The 26803-nt window shown below is 36.1% G+C and overlaps 1 protein-coding gene across 1 annotated transcript; it reads right to left on the reverse strand.

Annotated features, from left to right (window-relative positions):
• Positions 1-8271: 8271 nt before the first annotated feature.
• LOC135073221 (ras-related and estrogen-regulated growth inhibitor) lies at positions 8272-26252 on the reverse strand. Its single transcript, XM_063967319.1, has 7 exons — positions 26141-26252; positions 23042-23224; positions 22608-22744; positions 22373-22525; positions 12584-12736; positions 10694-10856; positions 8272-9636 (listed from the first exon to the last, which is right to left on the reverse strand). The coding sequence occupies exons 2-7, from the start codon at positions 23166-23168 to the stop codon at positions 9395-9397; spliced, it is 975 nt and encodes a 324-aa protein (XP_063823389.1). The 5' UTR covers positions 23169-23224; positions 26141-26252; the 3' UTR covers positions 8272-9394.
• Positions 26253-26803: the final 551 nt, after the last annotated feature.

Genomic DNA, 26803 nt, shown 5'->3' on the forward strand with positions numbered 1-26803 from the left:
AAAAGGTGTAAGCCGAGATAGGATTGTGCGATTGGAACAGGTCGTGCAATGTAATAGGTCGTTAACAGCGTGCGGCCGCGGACACCACGTTGCTAGGGGATGGAGCTCCCGGGGGTTCAACGACAGGCTCGTCTGCCAGGCGGCTGTGCGGCCGAGTCACTGACTCCTAGCTATTAATACCAGATTCTTTGCAATAATTTGTAGCTCAATATAGCGTAGCTATTTACAAACAAGGTGACAATTTATTGACGGATGGAGTCCTTGCTAATGAGAATTAATAGCGGTGTAATTGTGTCGCCTGTCGAGAAACACTCGGTGGAATGTCTGGAGTAATTAATTTTAGAGGTAATCGCTCGGGTAAAGAGGCGATCGACATCTGAGTAAACTGTTATTGTAACGGTTTGTTATTATTGTTCCCTGTCTTATGACCTGCGCTAGGGCTACGACAGACGCAATAAAGGCGAAAAGGCCTGGCTTGTGGACAATGTGAAATCGTTTTCTGTTAGATAGAGTCGCTTCGTCTATTTTATACCTAATTTAGTGGCTTATTAATTTATTTTTCTTTAGTTACAGAAAAAATGGTTCCGTATTTTAAGTAAGTTTAAAACTTAGTTTGATTCATGCCTTTTAGACAATGTAAAAATAGATTTTTAGAGTTTAGCAGATGGTATAAAAATGCGATATGAAACCAGGATTTGATAAGATAAAGCCAAGGAAAATTTTGTCCCTGAAATCTCGTAACCCAAATTTCTACATTTGCTTCAAACGCGTCACGAGAGGAGCGACCGAACTAACGTGCGGGTTAGCAACAACCGAATATTGTGACCCTCTGAGGAAAATCGGGTCACGCTCATCTCATCTAACGTTGTTTACAAATGCTTCCGTTATCGCTGCTGTCTGTTTCACAATTTAATTGGAGGCGATAGCGTTGAAAGCTGTCGAGCCTGGCGCTCCGGCTGGCGCCTCCAGACGTGTTTGGGAATCTCGCTCTATTTATAGACGTCTATTTCCACTATCGCGTTCTATAAATGCGCTATCATTACGCGCATTTTAACATCAACCACTCTATAAATAAATAAAAAAACCACGCAGGTAGTTTTTTGCATTACTCAGTTTATCCTTAGAACATTAATTAGTACAGGTTTACTAGTAGGAACAGTTGGTACCTACTTAAACTGTCATACATATTTAAATAAATAACGTGTGATTATTAGACAAATATTTAGATTTTAATGATAATTAATACACAAATATTTAATTTGTTATTTTTGCTTTGTTGTCTCATTTCTTCTATTATTGAACTCATGTTTACTTTGGAAGTGGAATATAACTGTTATAACTAATGACACTGATTTAGACAATGCTGTAGGCTAAAAATATAAACTTCTATGCAAACCATTTAATTACCCCAATCTAAGTATAATTGACTTTATCTGTCTATTGTATAGTTAATAACTTAATAGTTAAATAGTTAACAATATCCATTGTTTTTAACGTTAACTATGTGAACCAATCCAAATGAATCATTTATAAGTGTATGTAAGTATGATAGCTAGTCTTGTCCTAATTTTATTTTGATAATTTGCACAGACAAAATATGCTCACATTAACGTTTTGATTGATGGGTATAATCTAAAGCGTGACAAGGCCATATTGTTTTGTTTAGCTATTAGCGTGTTATAATAAACAAGGGCTCATTAGAAACAAGTAAGTGATTGAAATAACCATTCAGCTGCCCTCTGACCCTGTCTGATCCCGGGCTGACTGCGGTGGGAGCTGTATGTTTCATTTCCTTGCTAACCAATGTCATGCAACAATAATGGAATTAGGAAAACCAAATTTTGAGGTTTCAATGTTTAGACCTTACCGTATGGCCGTCAGCAAAGGCAAAGTAAACGGGTTCTCTAGTAAAAACGACGTCTCGGCTAATTTTAGTGTAGGATTAGTTTGTCATGAAGTAGCTGAAAATAACGGAACATCTCTTGGCGCTCTATGAGACGCTACCGTCCAGCAGTAGACTACACAACTGATAATCAAGTAGTAAATAAAACCGAAAGATAAATACTTACTTACTCCTACCTACTGCATCGTAAAGTCATAATGATTATGTCAATTACGTGATTATGTTTTGGAACTTTCGTGTAGGCTCTAGAAGATTGGTAAGTGTTTAATGTTGTTGACAAACTTCGAGAATCACGTGCGACACGTGGCGGGCTAACGAATCAGGAGAAGTCACGTGTCCTGGCAGAAGGCCGTAAATGCCGTACTAATAGAGCTATGGCGGTGGGCTCCTCTTAACACGGTAAACAATAATATTCCCCCACCTACAGCAACAGATTCTACAAAAGATAACTAAGAACAACTTTAATCTGAAAATGTTACGGGGAAAGAATTTAATTCACACACATTTTCTTTAATTGCAATTATAAACTTCATAAATCTATATTATTCGACACCTCATTCTTAATTTCAGATTTACGATAAGTCAATGTTCTTTGTTCCATCTTCATACTAAGGCCACGGGTAAAAGACCCGACCCTGAATCTAAAAGTGTGTTAAAATATTTTTCTAACTTAGTAAAGTTAGAAAATCTTTTGGAAATTTTAATACTTAACGCAACTACTCAAACATTTGTTAGGTATTCTTATGAAGGTCTTATATTGGTCCGAATCAAAATAAACTAATTTACAATTTTGCCATTAAAATGTACGTCGTAGGTATATCTAAATGTGTACGCATTTGCCCATCTAATACTTATCTGTTATTCCCGCAATTAAATAGTTTACGTTTAAGTGAAAAGTCATAACTTAACTATTATTATAGCCATGAAACAAACCCGGCCATTCCTTTGGAGACCATAAACTGTTTCTCGCAGCAATGCTATTATTGGACGGCGCATGCAGATTATAGTCTTTAGGAGTTCCTTGACTCAAAGAACTAGCGTCTCATCAATGACTGCAGAACAGTTGCAAGTCAGTTTACGATGTTATGACTGGAAATTTTCAACGGCACACATGGTGCACGAATGCTACGCTGTTTGAACTAAAACAGAAACATAAAATGTCTTCACGCCCATCGCATACGACGAAATACAAGTACTTACTCGTATGTAAGTACTTACACCTATATAAGAGACAATAACCTTGTGTACGATGTTGTTGACTACTTTAACGATACTAACTGTGACACCAAATTGCAAGCGTAGAGTGCAGCGTGTCGTGGGCAGAACAGCCAATAAAATATTCATCAGTCAAATGTCGACGTGGGACCCTACGCGATGAGAACCAGCGAAGGACTCGATTGTATGTTTTGTTTTGTTGCTCTGTTGTGTAATAGCTCGTTATGTCACAGCTTATTATTAACACCGATTCTTTAACGACTCAGTGACGGGAAAACCGCGTAAGATAATATGCATTCTCTTACGTTAGATCTTGTAAAGTTATTTGAAATTACTGCGTCGGGCAGGCAGGTATTAAACGCAGCGGGTAAGGCAGGTTTATTTATAGGCTGATGAAGACATGATTACATAATTTTATCCACGCACCTTACATACGCACGGCCTCCAATTTTCGCACGGTTATGACACTAATTATTATCCAGCATTGTTAGGCAATAATAGACAATTCATAAAAACATTGTCTCTACACTAGCTTAATCAATATTTTTCTTGCATCAACTTAAAAAGAAACCATTTTTATTTTAATCATACAAGTAACGAAATAATTTGTAACAAGACAATTTAGCTATATCTTAACTTCTTATTACTTACTACGTCGTGTAATTATTTTCTCTACCGTAAATGCATGTGTAAAAATAACGTTTCTAATCCGGACCTGCATAGAAAATGGTAAGCATCAGCTATAATCAAAACCATTCATCTCTCTCAGTGGGCGGACATTATGCCTATCACCGGCACTCCAAATGGGAGCAGTGTCACGTACGCGTGCACTAAAACTCTATTAAGTATGTACTGAAAAACGGACTTCTTTATTACTAAGTTAAGAGAATCGTTAGATTATTTCTTGAACAATTAAGCAGATATCTATTTGTCTTTACAGAATTAACTATACTTAGTTAACAATATTTCTTTGTCATTAAAAAGTTAACTACTTCTCCTTTCTTCCTTAAATCCACTCTACAATGTGTTTAAAAAGTAGCGTTTCTGATGATGGTTGCTCATTTAAGCAATGTTCTCAGCATATTTCTCACGGGCTTACAAATTATGCATTTGATAACTGTGTAAGACGATCGGCGTTCGACTCGGAGATCCTTATGCGTTGGACGTGCGCAATGGAGATATAAATAGCCCGCGAGTCGCGGCTGGTGGGCAGAGCGACTTGCGTGCGACCCGATTAGCCCAATCTCCAACGTTATCCTTGCACACCAGGTACACCAGGGTCACTAATACAAATTATTTTATTAGGAGGTTCACACAGAAAACACATAAGTAGACCAAACAAGTATTTTTATGTGCAAATGTTGCACGGGGATTGAACCCGCAACCTCTTTCATAATAGACCGGTACGTTTTGCGATGTCTATGTAGAGTGGTATCGTAATATGATACGATCTACTTACCCAGCGTACTACACTACTGGATAATTTTGATTGCGAAACCTGTAAATCATTACTACTAATTTCATAAATTAGACTGACATAGCAAAATGAATAGATAATAACTAAGTTAAATAAATAGCTATTATTCCTAACTTAAATTATCTACCTACTTTATTTTAGATATTACCTATTAACTTACTGTCGACCTACCTTATTACTTATCAGGTGCTTTCTAGTACAAAATACCTACTTGTTTTTCATATTGAAAAGCACTGCATCCTCTACTTTAATCTTTCCATTTGCATTCAGTAGTCAGTTCACTTACTTAACCTTTTTATCGTCAATCCATTTGTTAACGGTCAATATCAATCATGATATCGGAAGTATCTCGATAGGTCATGCTGAGCGATATTGATTTATGTTAAAAGGTCTTTTATACTATCTATCGAATTGCGATGCGATTCCTTATGATTAATCGCGTGTTGATTTATGTGCAGTATTTAAATTTAAAAAATAGTCGCAGTTAAAGTCTGAAGATAGTGATTGTTATCAACCGACTTCAAAAAAGGAGGAGGTTCTCAATTCGACCCGTATGTTTTTTTCTTTTTTTTTTTTTTTTTTTTTTTTTTTCTATGTTTGTTACGCGATAACTCCGCCAATTATGAACCGATTTGAATAAATCTTTTTTCGGCGTATAGGTAATACCTCAAGGGTGGTCCCATTTAAATTTAATAATAAAAAAAACAACCCCCAAGGGTGGAAAATTGGGGATGAACTTTTTTATACGCAATATCTCCGCCGATTATAAACCAATTTGAACGATTATTTTTTTTGTTGAATAGGTATTATCAAAAGGGTGGTTTCATGCGAATTTGAAGAAAATATTTCACCCCCAAGGGTGGAAAATTGGGGATGAACTTTTTTATACGCAATATCTCCGCCGATTATGAACCAATTTTTTTTGGTCTCAGTTTACTGCCTACCTTCAGTGGTAACATCAAGGTAATAATTAGTTAACTAAAAAGCAAGAAATAAGTAAAATTTTATAAAAAAAAATAAAACCGACTCCAAAAAACCTACACTAAAACGTAGAAAAATAATTACTAATTACCTACTTATTTATTAGGACGAATTATTAATATTTATGTAGGTATACCATGATTGATACTTTTGGAGTCGGTGCAGGCAAACTTTACATGTTTCATAATCTTGGCACCGACTCCAGAAGGTATCAATCATGGTATACCTACATAAATATTAATTATTCGTCCTAATAAATAAGTAGGTAATTAGTAATTATTTTTCTACGTTTTAGTGTAGGTTTTTTGGAGTCGGTTTTATTTTTTTTTATAAAATTTTATTGCTAGTCTAGTCTCAGATTCATCACGTATAGCACACACTCAAGTCATATGAGTAAAGTCTCAAGTCGCGTGCCGTAATGTAAACAAATGGTCGTCATAATCCAATATTTTAAACATTTCGTGGTCATAAGTCAAGTTGTGTTTAAATGTGATAATCTAGTCTGTAGTGTTGTTGTACATCGAGTTATCGATCATGCGGGTGTCAGTTGTATTGAACAGATCGAAAATTGATCAAAGTATAAGTTTCTAGATTCATAGATCAAAATTGTAAGATTACATTACCTACTCGTAGTACTAGTACTAGTTTAATAGTAGAAAGTTCTTATCTCCCGCAAGTTCTATAGGTATTGTTCGCTAGATGAACATTGATATGAATAGAGTGATACAGTAGTTATTTTTGTTTATTCCGAGAGGATATCCGATCATAAAGTGTAAATTTTTGACGATTTTTTATGTTATTATACGTATAAACGTATATTATGTACATAATTTAATTTGCCAGAGATAGTAGCGTGAAAGACAGCGAGTTTGGACTTTAGTCCACCAGCGATATGATATGATACTTGCTATGTTTATCAGTAAGTAGCTGTTTATAATGAGCTTTCAAAAATCCGCTGGTATCATAGTGATAATAGACGGATTTTCAACCGTCTAGTTGCCATGAGTCAACTAGATAATTCTGTGACGTCACGTGAACATTTCTAGCTGAATGTGGCAATAATTACTAATCATGCTAATCTCGTCTTAGTGCCAGTAGGGGTCAGGGAGAGTTGCAACTTTCAAATCAACACGTTCTGGGTACCTATCTACCCACTTATTAGCTGATAAATCAACTTAATCTCTATGTACGGAATGTCTTTTGACCTCGAAGTAGATAGGTAGGCATTAGTTATAATTTTCTGCTAACATTCCTAGAAGTTCAATGAAAATAAATAACTTTGTCTTACTTAGAATAAAATTTATATTTTTTAAATGAATAAACGTTCAATTGTTATAAGTTTATACAATCAAATCCTCAAAATTAAACGAATTAGAATCTCATATTCAATTGCATATCAGTAATCAATTAATTATATATATATTCTATCTATCTATATCATGCTTAACACTGTTTAAGATTTTTCATGTAACATTCTATCATACAAATGGAATACATTTATTTAATACTTTAAGTACTTCGTCATTCATTCATATTATACAAATAGGTATGGTTCCTGTTACAGAATACCTAACCACTCTAAATAGTATATTTTTTATGAGGGCTTTTGCCTGCAAAACCGAATCGAGGTAGAAATAGACATTTATTAAGAATACCTACTTATATTGTATTTATTTGTTGAACTGGGTATATATTTCTTTACAAAAATATACATTATGTATTCGTAATGGACTTGGAAAGTTCATTCTATTTATATTATGACATCAGATGAACAATAATACACAAATATTTGCATTACAAGCTGAAATACAGTTTTCATGCTTATACTACATAGACATTAAGCATTAAAGATTATACATAGTACATAGAAAACCCTTTACACGTGTGAAAAATATATTACAAGATATAATATTTTTCACATTAAACCTTAACGAAACCGTAACATATTATAAAAACTATCAAACAATTACATCAATAAATAATACCTACATCACATGCAAAGGAAAGTTGTATTTTTCTTTGGTACATAAAATTAACAGGTACGAGAAGTAATTTTACATATCTATAATAGCCATCAATTATTTTAATATTCGTTTCTACTAAAATATACTCATAGCTGGACAAATGTTTCTCTCAATTATTTCCACAACAACCAGTCCTGCCTGCGATGCCCGCATTCAGGTGCTTCCCAGGACCTTCACCAGATCGTCGGTCCAGTATAAGTTTCTTCCCCTAAAGACCATAATAGTTCTACGAGTATGAGCTATTTTTCCGCCGTCCTACGAAACTTCTCTCATTTCTGATTCGTATGGAAAGTCTGGAGAGTCTGAATAGCATTCCCTTTGCTTGGACCTTTCCAAGTAAGAGTTAAAAAATATTGACCCAGGCCATCCTGTAATACCTTTATGAAATCATTTGGTCCAATGATTCTTTGTTTATAAATAAACATATAAAAGGTTATGAAAGTCTTGAAACTGCATCGCTAACATGAAATTGGTACTATTTTTCGAAAAAATGGCTGATGTGTAGTCGACATTAAATTTTACTCATTCATTTTACTGGACCCAAGTCACAAATAAATTCATACCTATTAAATATTTACTTATCTCTTTGAGAGTACGTTTGAAATCCAAGCCAAGGATTCTTTAAAGAGAGAGAGGGGGCTACATATGGCTAGATGTATTGGTTGGTAACAGCATCACGCACAATGAAGAATGTTCACTAATTTTGTTTTTTAGCTTTCTGTATTCTCTGTTAAAAATAAAAAATACACGTGAAATAATTATTTCGATACGTTAATTAGTTTCCAAGATATTGAATTTTAAAAGTGCGGGCGGCGGCCGGCCCGCCATTTTATGCGCGTGACGTCATATTACAACGACTGGCTCATATTTGTATGGGTGGAATCTTGCAAACTGAATTAAGACCCACTTCCAGGCAACCGATTAAGCTGAAATTTCGCAAACACATGTGATTTGGATGACCATGCAATATTATGATGACATGGAGCTGATCTGATGATGGAGCTGGAAGGTGGCCATAGGAACTCTATAATAAAACGACTTAAATGCATCGAGTTTGGGCTCGTTCGTTTTGTATTGATGAGTATTTTAATTCTATATAGTAATCGGGGTCTAATGATGGAGCTGGAAGGTAATTCGCAATAAAACGACACAATCGCATCAAGTTTGGGTTTGGTTCAATTTTAATTTCTGTGATGGGTCTGGGTGTTAATATGTATAATAAGTTTGTATTTACAAAAAAAAAAATATTTAAGTATGTTTATATCCGTTTTCTAGTGAGCGGACGCTGTGAATGTACGTCACACGGGGTCACGTGACCGTCGGCGGGACTCAATATTTAGGCGAACTTTGAATGCCTATAAAATCATAACTACTGGGTATTTTTGAATGAAATAAAAACTAATGTATTTGTAAATGTAAAAGCTTAACTGTAACATAGGTTTCAAGTGATTTTGCATACCTAGTAACATTCTCAATTGGGACCAAGTTTTCATTCAAAGGCACTCTCTAAGGTGCTACAGACTACTAATTATAGTTGCTTAGTTCTCTATTTAGCTGCCAGTTTGACAAAATCGTTTATAAATGTTAAAAATAGGTACATCATTATACAATACACTGCCTCTAGATATACAGTGTAAAAATCTTTAGTGTGTTTCAATAAAGTCACATACTTACATAAATTACATTAAATAAATATTTTTATACACATGTAGTTTAAGGTTCGTAGCGAAATAATCGCATTCTTGCATGTTGTATCAAAATTGAATATACATCTACAGGCGTACATTTGGTAAGCTAATAGGTGCTAGCGTTGTTTCCTCTCATCGCCACACTCATCCTCCGGACTGGGGGCGCGTGGGAGCGGCCCGGGGGCGGATGGCGCGGCCGCGAGGGTCGCGGGGGCAGCCGGGAATCGGTGCTGGCGCGCGCCCTGAACTCCTCCGCGCCTTCAGACTTGCCCGACGAGGATGTGGAGTCGCTGCGGGCTACGCTCACTTCGTCTTCCTCTTCGAGATCCACCTCTGTCCAGCGACGGCCTTGAAAAACATGAACATGTATGTATCAATATTTTTATCAATCACACCAATCATCTAGCATTTTGGTGCCCAGTTAGTAATAAAACGTTATTTTTGTTGCTCTTCTATCGAAACAACTCGCAAATATTGAGAAGCGACATGTTCGATTCCTCTATTAACTCAGAAGATATTAAAAAATAACGAAGCAAAATAATATTCGTAGCAAGTGCTACGAAAATATTTTGGTACCAGTCAGCTTAAAAGGGAGAGCTTAGAAGGACGTAGCAAACGCTACGAAAAAGATGTAGCAGTAGAAGTGTAGTAGAGAAAGAAAAGCAAATGCTACGAAAAATCTACGAAAATGTTGTAGCAGTCGTAAACATTACGTAGCAGTCTGTAGTGCTACGAAAATTCTACGAAAAAGATTACTCGTAGTTTTTCGAAGCTGAAAACGTGTAATTTTCTGCTACGAAAGAAATTAACTTCATGTAGTAGTGTTTCGAATTTATTCCAATACGTGTAGAGGTATTTTATAAAATAAATTATACAGAGTAGAAACGATAAGTGATCTCACTCGATTATTTCTAAACTAAGACAAGATACCAAAAAACTAGTTACTGATCCTGAAAGTGCTTCATGTGCTCTATAATAGGTTACAGAATAAACTGGATCTATCTGAAAATTCAATGTTTCCAGCTTCCATACATTTCGTAGTCACATTATATTAAAAACTACACATGATATCGTAAAACTGGTTACTGATTCTAAAAGTGCTTCACAAGCTCTATCCAATGGCATCAATAGTAGGTTACATAATAAACTGGATCTATTCAAAATTTCAATGTTTCTTTCTTCCATACATTTAGTACTACCACAGTCATGATACTCATCTCTTGATAATATTATAGCAAGTAAAGCCTAAACCAATGTTTGGTTTGGTACCGTTGGAAAGAGCTCGTGAAACACTTTCAGGGTCAGTAACCAGTTTTTCAATATCATGTATAGTTTAGAAATAAATCGAGTGAGATCACTTATCGTTTCCACCCTGTATAACTGTAAACGATAAGAAGGAACTTACAAAAAGGTGCTGTAGCGGCAGCTGGTTCGGGCGTGGTGTCAGATACAGCGCGCGCGAGAGGGCGCCCCAGAGCCGTCGGATGTAAGTCCGCATCCGTGCGCCCGCGCGGCCACTTGTTACACACGCGCCAGAAACGACGCGCGTCGCGGAACACGCTCCACACCTTGAACATAATATTTGGGAAATGAAAATAATGAGATATTCAAGTCGCTTTTAACGTGTATGTTTTAAATTATATTATAAATCTTGCATGAATATGAAACGTTGAATATGAATGTATAAGACTGCAACTCCTAAGTGTATCTGGTAGGTACACTCAAGGAGGACTTAATATCTTCCATCATCACGGTCCAGTCTACAGCAGCACATCCGATTTTTTGTTGCATAACCTACATAATAGTACCTATTGCAACTGCATAGGACGTCAATGTGTTTAGCTTGATGTGCCGTCGTCTATACATGGCTATTACATGTTTGCAGTGCCTCCTAGCATCCGCCAAGTATGGCACACCGTCATCAAAAGTTTGAAACTTTTGCTGACATATTGTAATACTCTACCATAGTCTCTAATAGTTAGATTAGCTATTATAATTTGGATCAAATTGAATACGTCGTAAACATGCCGAACTTGAAATGGGATTACGGTAAAGTTAAATTGGTCTCAAATTGATTATTCTGTAAAGTTGGCACTAAGCTGGTAAACGTGGAGAATAAAACAAGGATGATAGAATGGCCTATATTATTATTCTCTACACATAATCTAATGTAGGTACTGTTTTATATTAACTTTAATTCATTAGCTGTTGAATGAAAATACACATTTAATAATAACTATTTAATAAATAAGCAATAAAATTTGATAAAGGTAGGTAATGTAAATTCATAAGAAATGAATGCGAATAATACTTTTTGTTCCGACTGTACAACCATAATTCAATTTGGGCAACCGTCAAAGTTATCCGGAGTTGGAAATCTCACGTAAGCTTTGTATTTTATGCGCGAACCGGGAAGTTCGTGTGAAATTACTTAATATTACAACTCAAATTATTAGCTATGTGAAAGTTTAACAAAATTGTGGTATGATAATTATTGGGATAATATATATTATATTTCTTACATACTAGGTACTCGCAGGTCTTTCTTAAAAAGAACAACACACCTACTTCCTTTACTTTTCCGTGAAATATAACGGTTATACAAGATACGACGCGTAAATTTTTGTAACTGGTTAACTTGCTGGTATACTAGTAGTTATATAGGTACAGTATCTAATACTCGTAAATGCATGTTTTAATAAAAATCGGCGTAAAGCACCGAAAATAAGAATGTTACAATTCCTAATTAATAGGCAGTGTCTTAGAAGCTACATGGGACCAATAGGTATCCACACAATTTCACAAACGGCTCCTACGGCTTTATAAGTTTTACAAACAAAATGCTTCTCATTTCTTTTTGGCCCCAATAAAAAGGTGGAGTATCAAGGTTTTTCCAACAGGTAAGTACCTACATACCTACTTAGCAAACTTTTCTTGATTTAAGTATAAAGCCGTAGCTAAGTTCTTTGTTCAACAGTTGTGATTGTATTCTTCTTCTGCCCCAATATACGAACTTTAACTTTAAAGGTATTTTTTGTTCGGAGAAATTGTTAGTAACTGAAATTGAAGCTTTTGTTGTCTTCTACATATAAATTTAGTACAAGAAACGTGTTTCCGATTTTGTGAAGTTTATTCAGTAAGTATAAATATTACAACAAATGTTTCTCTTTTTAGTATCGTTTGTGAGTTTTCAGCCGATTTCAACCAAAGGAGGAGGTTCTCAATTCGGTTGTGTTTTTAAAACAATAGATCTTTTTATTGCAAGGTTTTAGTTGATGAATATGTTAAAACCAACCTGGTCGATACTCTCCCTCACAGATATCTCGTGGAAGCAAACGCAGCCGATCTCCTTGCTGCGGCGCTGGCCTTCCTCCGTCGACACCATGCGGTCCCCAGTCTGGTCCGCCTTGTTTCCCACCAGCACCACGGGTGTCTCCATTACGCTGTCCTGGAAGTTCCCAAGAAAAAATGTCGTAAGTAGGTATATCGCAGAAATTCTCTCTTTATATTTCCTACATACTTTCAAAGTCCCAAAGAACTTTTGCGTGAGTTAAGGAAGTGTTTGAATACAATAAAAAGTAAAAACTTTTTCTTCTACTTCTCGCCTACCTAAAGTTAGGCGGACGTCTATTTGTGACTGTGTTTTTAGTTTAGTAAGTAAACGTAAAAAATATTTATTTCTTATTTTACTTTCTCATGACAATTTAATTCATTTAATACACATTGTATAATAGTTTCATACACCCGTAGATAAGCTACGCGTTGGTACTGTGAATAGTATGTAGAGATCATAACCGGATTAAATCGGCACTAAGTAGTTAGTTGATGTACCTACATCTCTGTCTAAACTAATTTATGTACATACCTAATTACAAACCTAGATGTCTAGATTATAAGGTACACTCAAAAGTGTATTGTTGAATGAAATCTAAACAGGCAGTTAGATACTTTGAATAATACTATGGCAATTGACTTAGGTATTTCAGAGACTTAAAACAAAGCATTATTAGAAAGAAAGAAAGAAAGAAAGAAACATTTAGAATTTATAAGAATGCTTGCTAGAAAAAAATGATGATTAAAACATTCTTTGTGTAATGTAGTAGCTTCGGCGTACAAGAGTATTTTGTTCTCGTTAAAGAGTTAAGTATCGAAACGAAGTTTGTTGCCTGTACCTCTAGTACGAAAAACTTTCGAGTTCGTTTCGTTGCGTATTCAAATATATTATAGCCCTATATTATAGCCGCCCTAGGGGGCGCTGTTTAATTTTTCATACAAAATTTTTCGATGACACTTTGAATACGCAACGAAACGAACTCGAAAGTTTTTCGTACTAGAGGTACTGGTCGTAGTAAACTTTTACTACAAGTTGCTTTTTTCTCGAAGTAGGCCCATTTGACCCACCGAAGTGATTTTGGTACATTTATATTGCATATAAAATGTAAAGGTCATGAATCAATGTACTGTCGTGAAGATAATATATCGTATGTATAAAAACATTTTAATTACCTACCTTAACTCTAGGAAAATCAACCGTTACGGCTGTACCGATAAAACTAAACTACTCGGAAGTAGGTGTACGGTGTACCTAACCTATGTGTGTATTAATCAATTTAGCTATTTGGTATTCGTTATTTACTTAGTAAATTAAAAGCGTCTGTCTGTAAATGTAATGGGGCGTAACTACGTTCTAGGTTTTCAGCTTTACGTACCTATTAACATACTTACGTAAAACTTAAGAGTTATTATTTATGAGATATAAAACGAATTAGGAGGAAGTAGTACCTCATGAAAAAAATATTTAAATTAAATGACTTCTAGACAGTTGGGCGGCAAGAAGGTTCCCACGCAGAACCGTTTCACGAGAAACTCAATAAGCTTTTCAATTTTATTCTGCAAGATTTTATTGGGGAATGTGATTTGATCCAATTTGATTAAAAGGGGAATTTACGAGTGACCTATTTTCTTTCACTTTATGCTCATGACGTTCCTAATAAAATTGATAAAGTGGGTACTAAACTCAAGGCCTTAATTACCAAACGGAAAATTTTGAAGACTACATATTTGTGCTTAAAAGGAAAGTGCACAATGTCAATAAATATCTATTTTAATCATCAGTTAAAATATGCTGCAATTTGATTGTAAAAAAATACTTACTTTATATTTAGAATAGTACCAAAACTGTAATCACCTTCCTTCATCTTCACAATTTTCAGTATTTCTATTTCAAAAAACTTTAAAAATTACAGCAGTATGAGGCACATTATAACTATTGTTTCGTTTCTAAAATCTCCTACACCTTCGGAATGCTCCACTGCTTGCAAATATTCTCGGGCTAGGTATGCGCCTTTGTCTTTGTCTAACCGAAATTCATGCTGTAGCCGCGAGCAAGGCTTCGTAGTTAGTGGTTATTTTAGTGTAGATTCAAACATCCAAAACTTTTAGAAACAAGCATTGGAACTTTTTACGTACATTTATCTTTTTTTTTTTTTTTTTTTCATTTATTATCATTTTACAAAGGAAGTTCTTAAACATATTACAATTAAATGCATTGGCATAAACCACTGAGGTTTGTTTGCAATGCTTGATGCGGTCAGTCTATTAAATTAGTAATCAAACAGTTGCGTTCTACAAAGAAACAAAGAAAAAACATAATAAAAGTTACAATTTTCATAGATAGGCATCCCTGTCGAGCCGATTTACCAAGAGGTTACTATATAATTTGTTCGTATAAGTCGTACCCATACTAGGCAAATGCATTTCCGCTATGAAATATGTTCCAGAAAAAACGACCTTAGCTTGGACTTAATGTTATTTTCATTTAAATTATCTTTTAAAGTAGCGTTTAGTTCGTTAATAAGTCGCGGAACCAAGTACTGCGTCGTTCGCTCACCATACACATTCCGAGCTTGTGTTGTCTGTAGGCGCTCACGGGCAATAGCACGAGTAAATACCGGGTGTTCTACTTTCTTACGAAATGTTGTATTAAAATATTGTTCTTTTAAAATATTATACTTGAATCGGAGTTGAACAGGCAAAACTTTACAGTGATTAAATATTCCAGTTTCATTATCCTTAAATTGTTCTCTAATTACGTTAGAAACTATTCGTTTTAATATTCTTAGTTGAAGCTTGTGAATGTTGTTTAAGTAACTGTTGTAAGAGCGACCATAACTACTTAAGCCGTACTGGATATAGGATTCAGCGAGCGAGTTATATAGGGTTAATTTAACTTTGTATGGGATACGATCTTTTAGGATACACACGTTGGCCAGGAACTGCCTCAATTTATTGCATATGTGTTCTATTATGAAGACCCCAGTTCAATTTATTGTCTATAATAAGCCCAAGGTACGTATACGAGTCAACCAGCTCGATGGAAGGACATTCACACCCCAATGGGGTGGTAGAATGGATACAATTGTGATCATGAGCTATCAGTAGTCCCCCCGGGGAGTGCTTTTGATGCGGAGACTTAATGTGCAATAATTTAGTTTTACCTGCATTTAGAACTAGGCCAGCATCATGGCACCACATGGCGAGGTTGTTAAAGTCAGTTTGAAGTAGCTCGTAAGCCTCCTCCAGATTATTTCGACCAATCACCAGGCAAGTGTCATCGGCGTATTGATAACAAGTGCAGTTGATTACAACACTACTCATACTATTCACATATGACAGAAAGTGCAATGGCCCTAGGACTGAACCCTGTGCTGTTCCATGCACAGCGTCAATAGTATCACTATGCGTATTACATATTTTGACGGTATATTTTCGATTTATAAGATAGTTTTTGCACCAATTCAGTAACGGCCCGCGTATGCCAGAGCTCTCGAGTCTTTTTAAAAGTTTAGTGTGGTCTAGCGTATCGAACGCGCGTGAAAAATCTATAAAGAGAACAAGAACATTTTTTTTACAGTTTAGATTTTCGTTAACCTCGTCCGTAAACTTAGAGAGAAGATCTGAGGTACCTTTACCCTGTTGAAATCCGAACTGGTTATGGTAAATAATTTCGTGCTTTCTATAGTACTTATGGATTTGTTCGCAGATAAACTTTTCAACTATCTTATCAATGGTTGGAAGGAGAGTTATTGGACGGTAGTTAGAATATTCGTCCTTCTTGCCCTTCTTGAAGATTGGCCGCACACAGCCTATTTTTAGAGTATCTGGGTATAGTCCTTCCATCACACTGCAATTTATAAGATTTGCTATGGCCGTAGATATACCTTTTCCTGCCATTTTAATATCCGAGATTTTAATATCATCAACGCCTGGAGCTTTATTGGAGTTAAGATTTTTAATAATTTTGTGTACATTAGCATTTGTAGCTTTCTGAAAACGAATACTCGAGTTTACTTGCAGGTCTGTGGAACCCACGTCTAACAATTTAACAGTACATTTTGGTATGATAGTTTTGACAGCTTCATCGAAACCATTGGCAAAGTTATTGGCAATGTCTTTCATTGTTAATCCTTGTGAGTCAAAGGCATTCAAAATTGCCTTATCAATGGACAGTGAAATTCTACCTAGCATCTGATTAATTATTTGGTATACTTTTTTGGTATTTCTGAAGTTATCCCCAATTTGTTTTATATAATATGAGTTTCTATAATTTTCTAATACCCTGTGAGCTGTATTACGCGCTTTATTATAGTCGAGTCTTAGTTGTGGATTTGTAGGGTTCTTTTTCCATAAAGTAAATAGCCTATCGCGTTTTTCACATAGTCGTTTGATATTATTATTTACCCAGGGTACGCGAAATCGTTTTTGGTGTTGATGGTACGTGATGCACGATGACGAGGACTTTTGTGCATGTTTAAATGAACGAGAGATAAATTCAATTATTTCATTAGAGGTTTTCATATTATTTGTTTGGTTCCATTCTATCCTACTCAGTTCCTGATTATAGGTATTGTAGTTCAAAACATTTTTTGAGACACCCCGTATATCATTCCGTGCGGCATCGCTGACGCAAGCGAGCACGACTGCGCGGTGATCTGCCAGTACGAGATCGGTCACAGCGGAGTGCGGTTCAAATGTAGGGAGTCGGACAAAAATGTGGTCAATGCAGGATTTAGTTACAACATTTAGTTTTTTTTCTATTCTAGTGTAATCTGTGACTCCACACATTAAGCCACACTCGCTCATTGTTTCCAAATATGAGTCTTTGAATGATGAGGGAGTTTTTAGGTCTATATTTACGTCCCCCACGACAAGTAAGTTACATTTTGATTCAACGCGGGAAATGCAGTTACCTAGCTCTTTAACAAACATTGTTTTATTGGACGAGGGTGGTCTATAAATAGCACACACAACCACAGTGGTACTATTACCGAGATTTAGTATACCAAATATGCTTTCGAAGGTGAATGATTTTATATGAAGCGGTGTAAATTTTAGGTAACTTTTTGTGTAGATTATTATTCCACCGCCTCTTTTGTTGGTACGTAGTTGCGTGTGCATGTTATACCCGGGTATGTTAAATAGATTAGAGATGTTATCAGATATACCCACCTCTGTCAATACAATTATGTCCAGTGCCATGGGACAATTATTAATAACTTGAAGTAGTTTAATATGATTTTTAATTAAGGATCTTATATTAATATGCAGACAAGAGAAGTTTAAATGAATATGGGTAGGTAGTTGTTTATAAAAGTCATTAATAGAAGTACAATCGAAATATTCCTTAACTAGCGGCCGCCCGCGACTTCGTACGCGTGGATCCCATTTTACCCCCTTCATCTATCTTACGCGGTTTAGATTTTTTCATACAAATGTTTTTTCCCGCTAACTCCCGTTCCCGTTGGAATTTCGCAATATCCTGTTGTAACTAAGCTTTAAGTTTACTAAGAGACCTTCATGCCAAATTTCAAGCGTCTAACTTAAGCGGTTTAGATTTTTCATACAAAAGGATTTTCCCGGTAATTCCTGTTCCTGTGGGAATTTCGGGAATTCTTTTCTTAGTGCACCTCTACGGTACCTAAGCTACGTCCCTTATAAATTTCAAGTGCCTACGTTTAGCCGTTTAGGCTGTGCGTGGGTATGTCAGTGAGTCAGTCATACAAAAGGAATTTCCCGCTAATTCCAGTTCCCGTGGGAATTTTGCAATATCCTGTTGTAACTAAGCTTTAAGTTTACTAAGGTACCTGCATGCCAAATTTTAAGCGTCTAACTTACGCGGTTTAGATATTTTCATACAAATGTTTTTTCCCGAACTCCCGTTCCCGTGAGAATTTTGCAATATCCTGTTGTAACTAAGCTTTAAATTTACTAAGGTACCTGCATGCCAAATTTCAAGCGTCTATGTTACGTGGCTTAGATTTTTTCATACAAATGTTTTTTCTCGCTAATTCCCGTTCCCGTAGGAATTTTGCAATATCCTGTTATAACTAAGCTTTAAGTTTACTAAGGTACCTGCTTGCCAAATTTCAAGCGTCTAACTTAAGCGGTTTAGATTTTTCATACAAAAGGATTTTCCCGCTAATGCCCGTTCCCGTGGGAATTCCTAAGTATCCTATAACCTGCCCAGGAGTATGAAGAATAATTGTACCAAGTTTCGTTAAAATCCGTAGAGTAGTTTTTGTTTCTATAAGGAACATACAGACAGACAGACAGACAGACAGACAGACAGACAGACAGACAGACAAAAATTTTACTGATTGCATTTTTGGCATCAGTATCGATCACTAATCACCCCCTGATAGTTATTTTGAAAATATATTTCATGTACAGAATTGACCTCTCTACAGATTTATTATAAGTATAGATGTGATAATTATCCATAGTAAAAATGAGAAGTTACAATAAAAATAAATATAAAAAATTTAAAAACAAAAGAAGTGAATAGTAAGTAGTACGCTACACAGTTGTTTATTAAGCTGGGGCTGAGGCAGGCTTCGAGGCTTGTTCATATATAATTTTTAGGTCTGTCAAGGACCTGAGGTAGTGTATTTTGCTGTCACTGGTTTTTCGTGCACATACCTTTCCATCCTTGTACCATACGAACTTGAACGAGTCTCGCAGTTGATGTTTTGCATTGTACAGAAGTGTTTTCATTGGCTTTGTGAGGGCTTCCCTAACGAAGATTCGATTATTAACGTTTTCTTTAGGCGCATCGGGCAGTACGGCTCCCACAGTAATACGTTTCTCTTTGCTGGCTGAAATCCATTGGTTCTTTGCTGTATGAGATTTCATTTCGATTAGGAGAATTTCTGGTTTGTCTTTCCCTGTTGTAATGCGCCGGGATGACTGTACATCAGATTCGTTGACATCTAGTTTTGTAGCAATGGTACTAAGTACTTTGTTTATATCTTGGGCAGGAACGTCTGTTAGGCCGGCAATCTCTACTGATGTTGACAAACTTTTTTGTTCAAATTGTTGCATACCTTGTTCCAGTACGGCCATTCTAAGTTCTAGATTTTTGTTCTTGTTGTTAAGGTCCTTATTTTTGTTTTCGAGGTCTTTAATCCTATTGTCTTGGTTTTTTAAGGATTTCTCCATGGTTCCAATCTGGTCGCTAAGAAATTCTAGTGACGACTCCAGGGTTCTTAATTCTTCTTTTAGAGTTTTTTTGAGTTCACGATTGATGTCTTCAACCAACTTGCTCGTATCTAGGGTAGGATGTCCGCTGATAATGTGACCTGAGTCGGACTCGTCGTCGGCATCTTCTTCAGGGATAAAGAAGGATGACCTTCGGGATAGGTTCTGGAGACAGTCTTCACAACTCCATTCAAAACTCGTAGCATTTCGAAGAGTGTTTAACTGCTTATTTGACAGCTTCGAGCATACCGGATCCGCATGTACAATCCTATTACATCGACTGCATTCCAGGCCGGGCGTTTTTTTCGTTATGTTTTTCTTACACGATGAACACTTTTTTAAGGGCATAATGTGGGTAGATAGCAGAGCTACTGTTGAACTCAGTTAACGCACAACCGATACGACAGTTCACCGACGACCGATCTAAGTTATGTTATTATAGAACTGGTTCATCCAATGTCTAAGTATCTCAGATGGAAGAGCAGTCGCCCGGTAAGCGAAAGGTCGTGCGTTCGATTCCCGCCTTAGGCAGTTCGATTTTTTCAAGTTATTTATAATTTATGCTATAGACGTTTAAGACATGGTCAGTGTTTCTCTAATAAATATCATACAGGCAGGTAAGTAATATTATTGATGGAGGTATTTATAGGTTCATAAAATACCTAAGTATGGAGAATATACAGGGTGTTCCAAAAACAATGGATAACCCTATAACCATCGATAGGCCTCGCCATGGTCTCCCTAACGTCCAATTTTGACCCCAGTAAAAATATCACCGTTTTCAAGATTTTTAAGTTTTTGTGCATTTTTAGAAAATTGCCACCTGCGATTACTTTTTCTCATGCCATTTCTACAAATGAGGATACTTTTCAATCTAGTTTTTTTCCTTATCACAAGGGATAGTTGGGCTATCAAAAGAAAAGATTAAAGTTCAACAAACTAGTTTAAAAGTATGAAAATTTTAAGAAATTGCAGAGAAGAAGGAAAAATTAATTCATTGCCTTGCACTTTTGATCAGCCGTCGTGTAAAAAAAATGTAGGAAGACCATCGTGCCCATTACCTTAAAAACTTCCTTGGTTAATTGAGATTCTAAAAAGGTATCACAAGCCTATGTATTCTGTATTATTTTTATCTTATGGCTACTTGAATAGCAACTAGTATGAAAACTGCAAAAATGAGTTTTTCTCGTAATAGTTAAACTAGGACTGCATAGTGGCATTAAATACAAATGGATAATTTTTAGCGTAGGAATTTTAATAAAGCAACATTTTATCATCATCATCATCATCATCATTTCAGCCATAGGACGTCCACTGCTGAACATAGGCCTGTACCCCAATGATTTTCATAATGACCGCTTGGTAGCGGCCTGCATCCAGCACCTTCCTGCTTACCTTTATGAGGTCGTCGGTCCACTTTGTAGGTAGACGTCCTTTCCGGTACGTAGCCTCCACTTTAACCCTGCTGCCTCAGTTCTGCAACCTACTGTGCCCTGCCTATTGCCACTTCAGCTTGCTGATCCGTCGAGCTATGTCAGCGACTTTAGCTCGTTTACGGATCTCCTAAATTCTGATACGGTTTCGAGAAGAAACCCGAGCATAGCCCCTTCCATAGCACGCTGTCCAAAAAATCCACGTTTCCGAGCCGTGTATTATCACGGGTATCTGTCTATAGGCACATTTATAAGGTTTAAAACAAAAATTAAGTAATCACAAAAACGCAGAACGGACGGCCAATGGGGCAACAGGGTTCAAGTGGAGGCTACGTACCGCAAAGCGCATCGTAGGACGTCTACCTACAAAGTGGACCGACGACCTCATAAAGGTAAGCAGGAAGGTGCTGGATGCAGGCCGCTACCAAGCGGTCATTATGAAAATCATTGGGGTACAGGCCTATGTTCAGCAGTGGACGTCCTATGGCTGAAATGATGATGATGGTGATGATAAAATGTTGCTTTATTAAAATTCCTACGCTAAAAATTATCCATTTGTATTTAATGCCACTATGCAGTCCTAGTTTAACTATTACGAGAAAAACTCATTTTTGCAGTTTTCATACTAGTTGCTATTCAAGTAGCCATAAGATAAAAATAATACAGAATACATAGGCTTGTGATACCTTTTTAGAATCTCAATTAACCAAGGAAGTTTTTAAGGTAATGGGCACGATGGTCTTCCTACATTTTTTTTACACGACGGCTGATCAAAAGTGCAAGGCAATGAATTAATTTTTCCTTCTTCTCTGCAATTTCTTAAAATTTTCATACTTTTAAACTAGTTTGTTGAACTTTAATCTTTTCTTTTGATAGCCCAACTATCCCTTGTGATAAGGAAAAAAACTAGATTGAAAAGTATCCTCATTTGTAGAAATGGCATGAGAAAAAGTAATCGCAGGTGGCAATTTTCTAAAAATGCACAAAAACTTAAAAATCTTGAAAACGGTGATATTTTTACTGGGGTCAAAATTGGACGTTAGGGAGACCATGGCGAGGCCTATCGATGGTTACAGGGTTATCCATTGTTTTTGGGACACCCTGTATAGACAGACCTTGCTTGTAAGTCGCCGTCGTCTCTTGTTGTAGTTTATGAGAAACTTGAGCCGGTGGCACTCGTCGAAGGAGCACTTATCAGTCACCGAGTACATCAGGATGAATGCTTCAGCCCATCTGATATTACTCTCCAAATTCGCATACTCGCTTTCCTGTAAACGAAATTGTTTTGAAATTTTTTGGAACCTTTTTTAATTACTGCAGTATTCAAACAAAGCAACATGCTCTACATACGTGGGATTCGCCAGCAGAGTCCAAAATTTCGAAGTAAACCATTTCGTTGTCAATGACAGTTTGGAAAACGTACACCTTTTCCAGGGTTGGGTCATATTCACCGATGAAACGCCGAGTTATGAACCTGACCACCAATGCTGTAACATAAACAAATTAATTTTAATTGTTTGTACATAATTACTTTTAACAAGCAGGATTCAACATTATACTATCTATAGGTACGACGACACGAGTAAACTCATTGACCTATCTAATCATAACAACAACACAATATTATAATAGAAGCGACATTTACGGATATAGGTAAGGGTGAAATAACCGGAACAGACAACAACCTTTGGATTAATACTTTCGTAAATAGTCTATAAGTAGATATTTCCTTAGAATTTTCCTTTAAAATTGTAAAGTCCTCCCTTATTCATGAAGATTCTTACCTGATTTTCCAACTCCGGATTGTCCCAGGACCATCACTTTAAAGGGTTTAGGTTTGGGGCATAATACCAGCTTCGCCAACGAACTCTTCGGCGAAGTTGTAGAGCTCATTGACACTACCGTTGCCATTTCACTGTATTGTGATAGGTAAAACTTTTACCACAGTATTTTTTACGCAGCTATGTCTGAATTCAAAACAATACTAAAATCCTACGTTCTAATTCATTGCTACATACATCGGTATGATCATAAAAATCCAAGGATAGTTTATTCATTTTAATGTGATATTGTGGTCACCTTTGATGATGCTTTTCACGTCGATGTGTTACGAAATTATGTGTAGAGACATCTCATAAAAACCTAAAATAGAATTTGATGAAAAAAATAACGTTACAAATGAGCGTCACAATATCTGAAATCTATTTTAATAATTATTTTATGCTGTTTTAAATTAAAGTAAATAAACTGAAATTTTACGATAGCGCCATGAAAGTAGTTATAACTAATGAATTGTAGAGTTGTTGAGTGTTCATATAACGGTATGTTCCTAATTCCATACACCAAAAACAAGGCAAGGGCAACTTGTGTAACTTAATATTGAACATTTTCTATGATATAAACTCATTCGCCTACACATTTCCGCAAGTTATATACGGTTGAAGTATTATGCCCTTTTCAATGCGTTGCAAAGATCAGCCCTTGACTTTGACTTTATAGCTGATCAGGTTGCGTTATATCAAACCGAACAGGGATTTTGTTCGGTTTTTAACTTTATAAAAATAGCCCGGTAATTTATTTATCTTTTATTAAACTAAACTGTGCGATTCTCATACAATGAGTGTGTTTACGTAGCAGCAATTTCTCAATGAACTCACTTATTCGGCTATTTATTTTAAAACACGGACGCAGCGGACCGCCGATCTGCCCTATCGCAGAGCAATCTATAATTTGATTGGAACGTCAGATGAGCGTAACAGGCTCTCGATCAGAGTTAGGAAGTCATTAATTGCTTAAGGTAATGCTTCCACTAAAGCTGTGCGATGCCAGAATGCGTAGACATGAAATAGCGATGTGAATCCTTCCGCAAAAGCTCTGTAAGAAATCTGAAAGTGCGACGCGTAAAACAGTGTACCAAATATGTGATTTTTTACACAATCGTCGACGTCGCGATTCGTACAAACTCTCTACATGACTGAGCGTACGCACACATGACTCTGATACACGCTCCCTGTTCTTTCAGAGTTGAGCGAGTCAAAGGTAATTGAGTTGTCCTATTGATGGAAACCGTATGCTCGCAGTCGCACACGGTTCAATGACACAGCACATCGTTGTGGAAATCCAGCCTTAGGGTCGGCTTAAGCACAAAACTTTTTTTCACGCGCTTTCTTGTAAATAATATTTTTCCTAAGACTCGTGATAAGTGCTTACGATCAAAACTTTATGAGTTAAAGAAATGACTGTTTTAATTTGAACCTTATATCAAAGGTAGGTAAATAATATTATTAAAAGGCTTTCACAAACGTTTGCATATAATTACGATGTACCTTTGAATTGTATTGTGGTATCATCAAAGGCCTCGTTTAGTCGGGATTTTGTTAACAAACCGGAATGTTTGAAGTAGGTCTCCTCTACGTCATGATAATCTGCCTCTTCACGTGGAGTATAAAGATGCTTTAGGAGCAGCTTCACATTTTAACGATCGATTTTATTTGACTGACTCACAAAAGCATTACCAAATTGGGCCATTCAATTTGTATTACCCACAAAAAATATAGGCCACCAACGAGTGGATTATGGTTATGCTTACTCAGTTAAGTACAAGGCAATTATGTAGAAAGTAGGGAAAGTAGCAACTCAGGAATATCATTTGAATATTAGAGGTAAAAATGTTTTTGCTGAAGGCAATCTCTGAAACATGCTTTTCTATAATAGCTAGTTACTCCATATAAATGCCCTGCATGTACTTTTAGGTAAATGACATCATAATTATTGTCAGTGTATGTTAATTCACTTTAAATGTTACCAATATAGGCAGACTATTAATATTCCATTTTATATTATTACTTATAATAACCTACCTGGTTTGATTAAACATTACATAAAATTTTGTTTGAGAAGTCACCCCAAAACAGCTCAACTGTTGGTCCCGTTTAAAAAACAATCAAATAACTTTTAAATTGAATTCCTCATATCTCACCTCACAGCATTGTAACGTAAAATGGTGTAGAGGTCGGACTCTCACTTCAATAAAACAAAGAACTCTATGAAAATGTTAACATTTACGCTACAAGCTAGTTAACTGGTAGGGTAAACATGGGATAAGGCCATCTTTTAAGTTTCTAATCACCACGAACATACGATTTGTATATTTTGTGTTTGCGAGAATTTAACGCAAGTGATTTTAGTGGGCACGTAAAATCAAACCTCTTGCCTATACAGCCTTGAGATTCATACGCTCTATAATGAGTACCAATAATTATTTGTTTGTTATGTCGAAGGAAGGAATAAAAAAATTAACTTACATATTTTAAAAACACAGTCAGGGAAAAAATGTTCATTATATATATCAACACGTTATTAGACTGCCAACCACCGATGATGTAGCGTTCATAAAATTTAAATAACTTTTACAAAATGAAAATAAATTGGCCGACCACCAGGTCTAGTGAAGTGCTAGAGAAGTGAATGTTTAAATTCCATATCGGTAATGTTAACTCTAAAGGCGGGATAGGTACCTAAGTACAGTCCGCCCTTTACATTTAGTTAAACTCAAATACGACCACAACACTTTGATTGAACCTCACAAACTCTACCAACTCGGTAAGTTGGTTGACTGTTTCTTAGTTCTAATACGTAAAGTTTTTTACTATCGTAAGTAAAATGTTTTGCGTATCGGCAGTGGTTTGTTTTCAAAACTTACTTAGCTTGCTTACACACTATGCTTTATAGACTTACACAATACTGCATTACAGTATAAAGTGAATTATAATAGTTACCTATGTAAAAAAAAATCAAACAATGTGTCGTGCCGAAAAAAATATTCAATTTTATTACAATAACGCGTACTAAATTTCAGTTCGCTACGAGTTAAAGTGAAATACCTAAACTAACTAACTATGCAGCGTGCTTTCAACAGGTTCGTATCAATGTAGGAATAGATATAAAGTGTCAATTCACTAAGCGAGTTCACAAAGCACCGGGAAGCTACGAGAAAAGCGGCTGTGGCGCCGCGACGCGACTGTTGACTGACTGACTGCAGGAAGCGGGCGGGAATCGCGCTCGCTACGGGTTGAAAATGCATGTAGGTAGCGATCTTTAGGCTCTATCCACCACGCTTGTGCGAGGGAAATACACTGCAGGCTCGGAAAATTCCATAATGTATAAATGTTAAGGTAGCGAACATTAAATAAAAATAGAAAACTTTATTTGGGATTTCAGTGTTGCTTTTAGTAAAAGTTTTGAAGAAGAACATTATTAGTCTGATGGCCCATGCCTTGGCGTATTGTTGGTATTGTTAAGTCACTGAGACACAATGTGTATTTACTTTTTTACAGCCATAAGTACTCGTACATAAATGATGAATGTGTACGAAATTATCCGTAAACCCAGGAGTGCAGATTTTAATCACGATAATGGGAATGCCACACAATGTGATTGTGGGTAATATGTTCGTACCTAATCACCTTACAAAATGTATTGCTTTAATTCCAATTGCTAACCTTTACATTACTTTAATGCTTGATGGCTGTAGATACTTTACTGAA

Source organism: Ostrinia nubilalis, chromosome 7 (genome assembly GCF_963855985.1).
Source record: "Ostrinia nubilalis chromosome 7, ilOstNubi1.1, whole genome shotgun sequence".
Classification (NCBI taxonomy): Eukaryota; Metazoa; Arthropoda; class Insecta; order Lepidoptera; family Crambidae; genus Ostrinia; species Ostrinia nubilalis.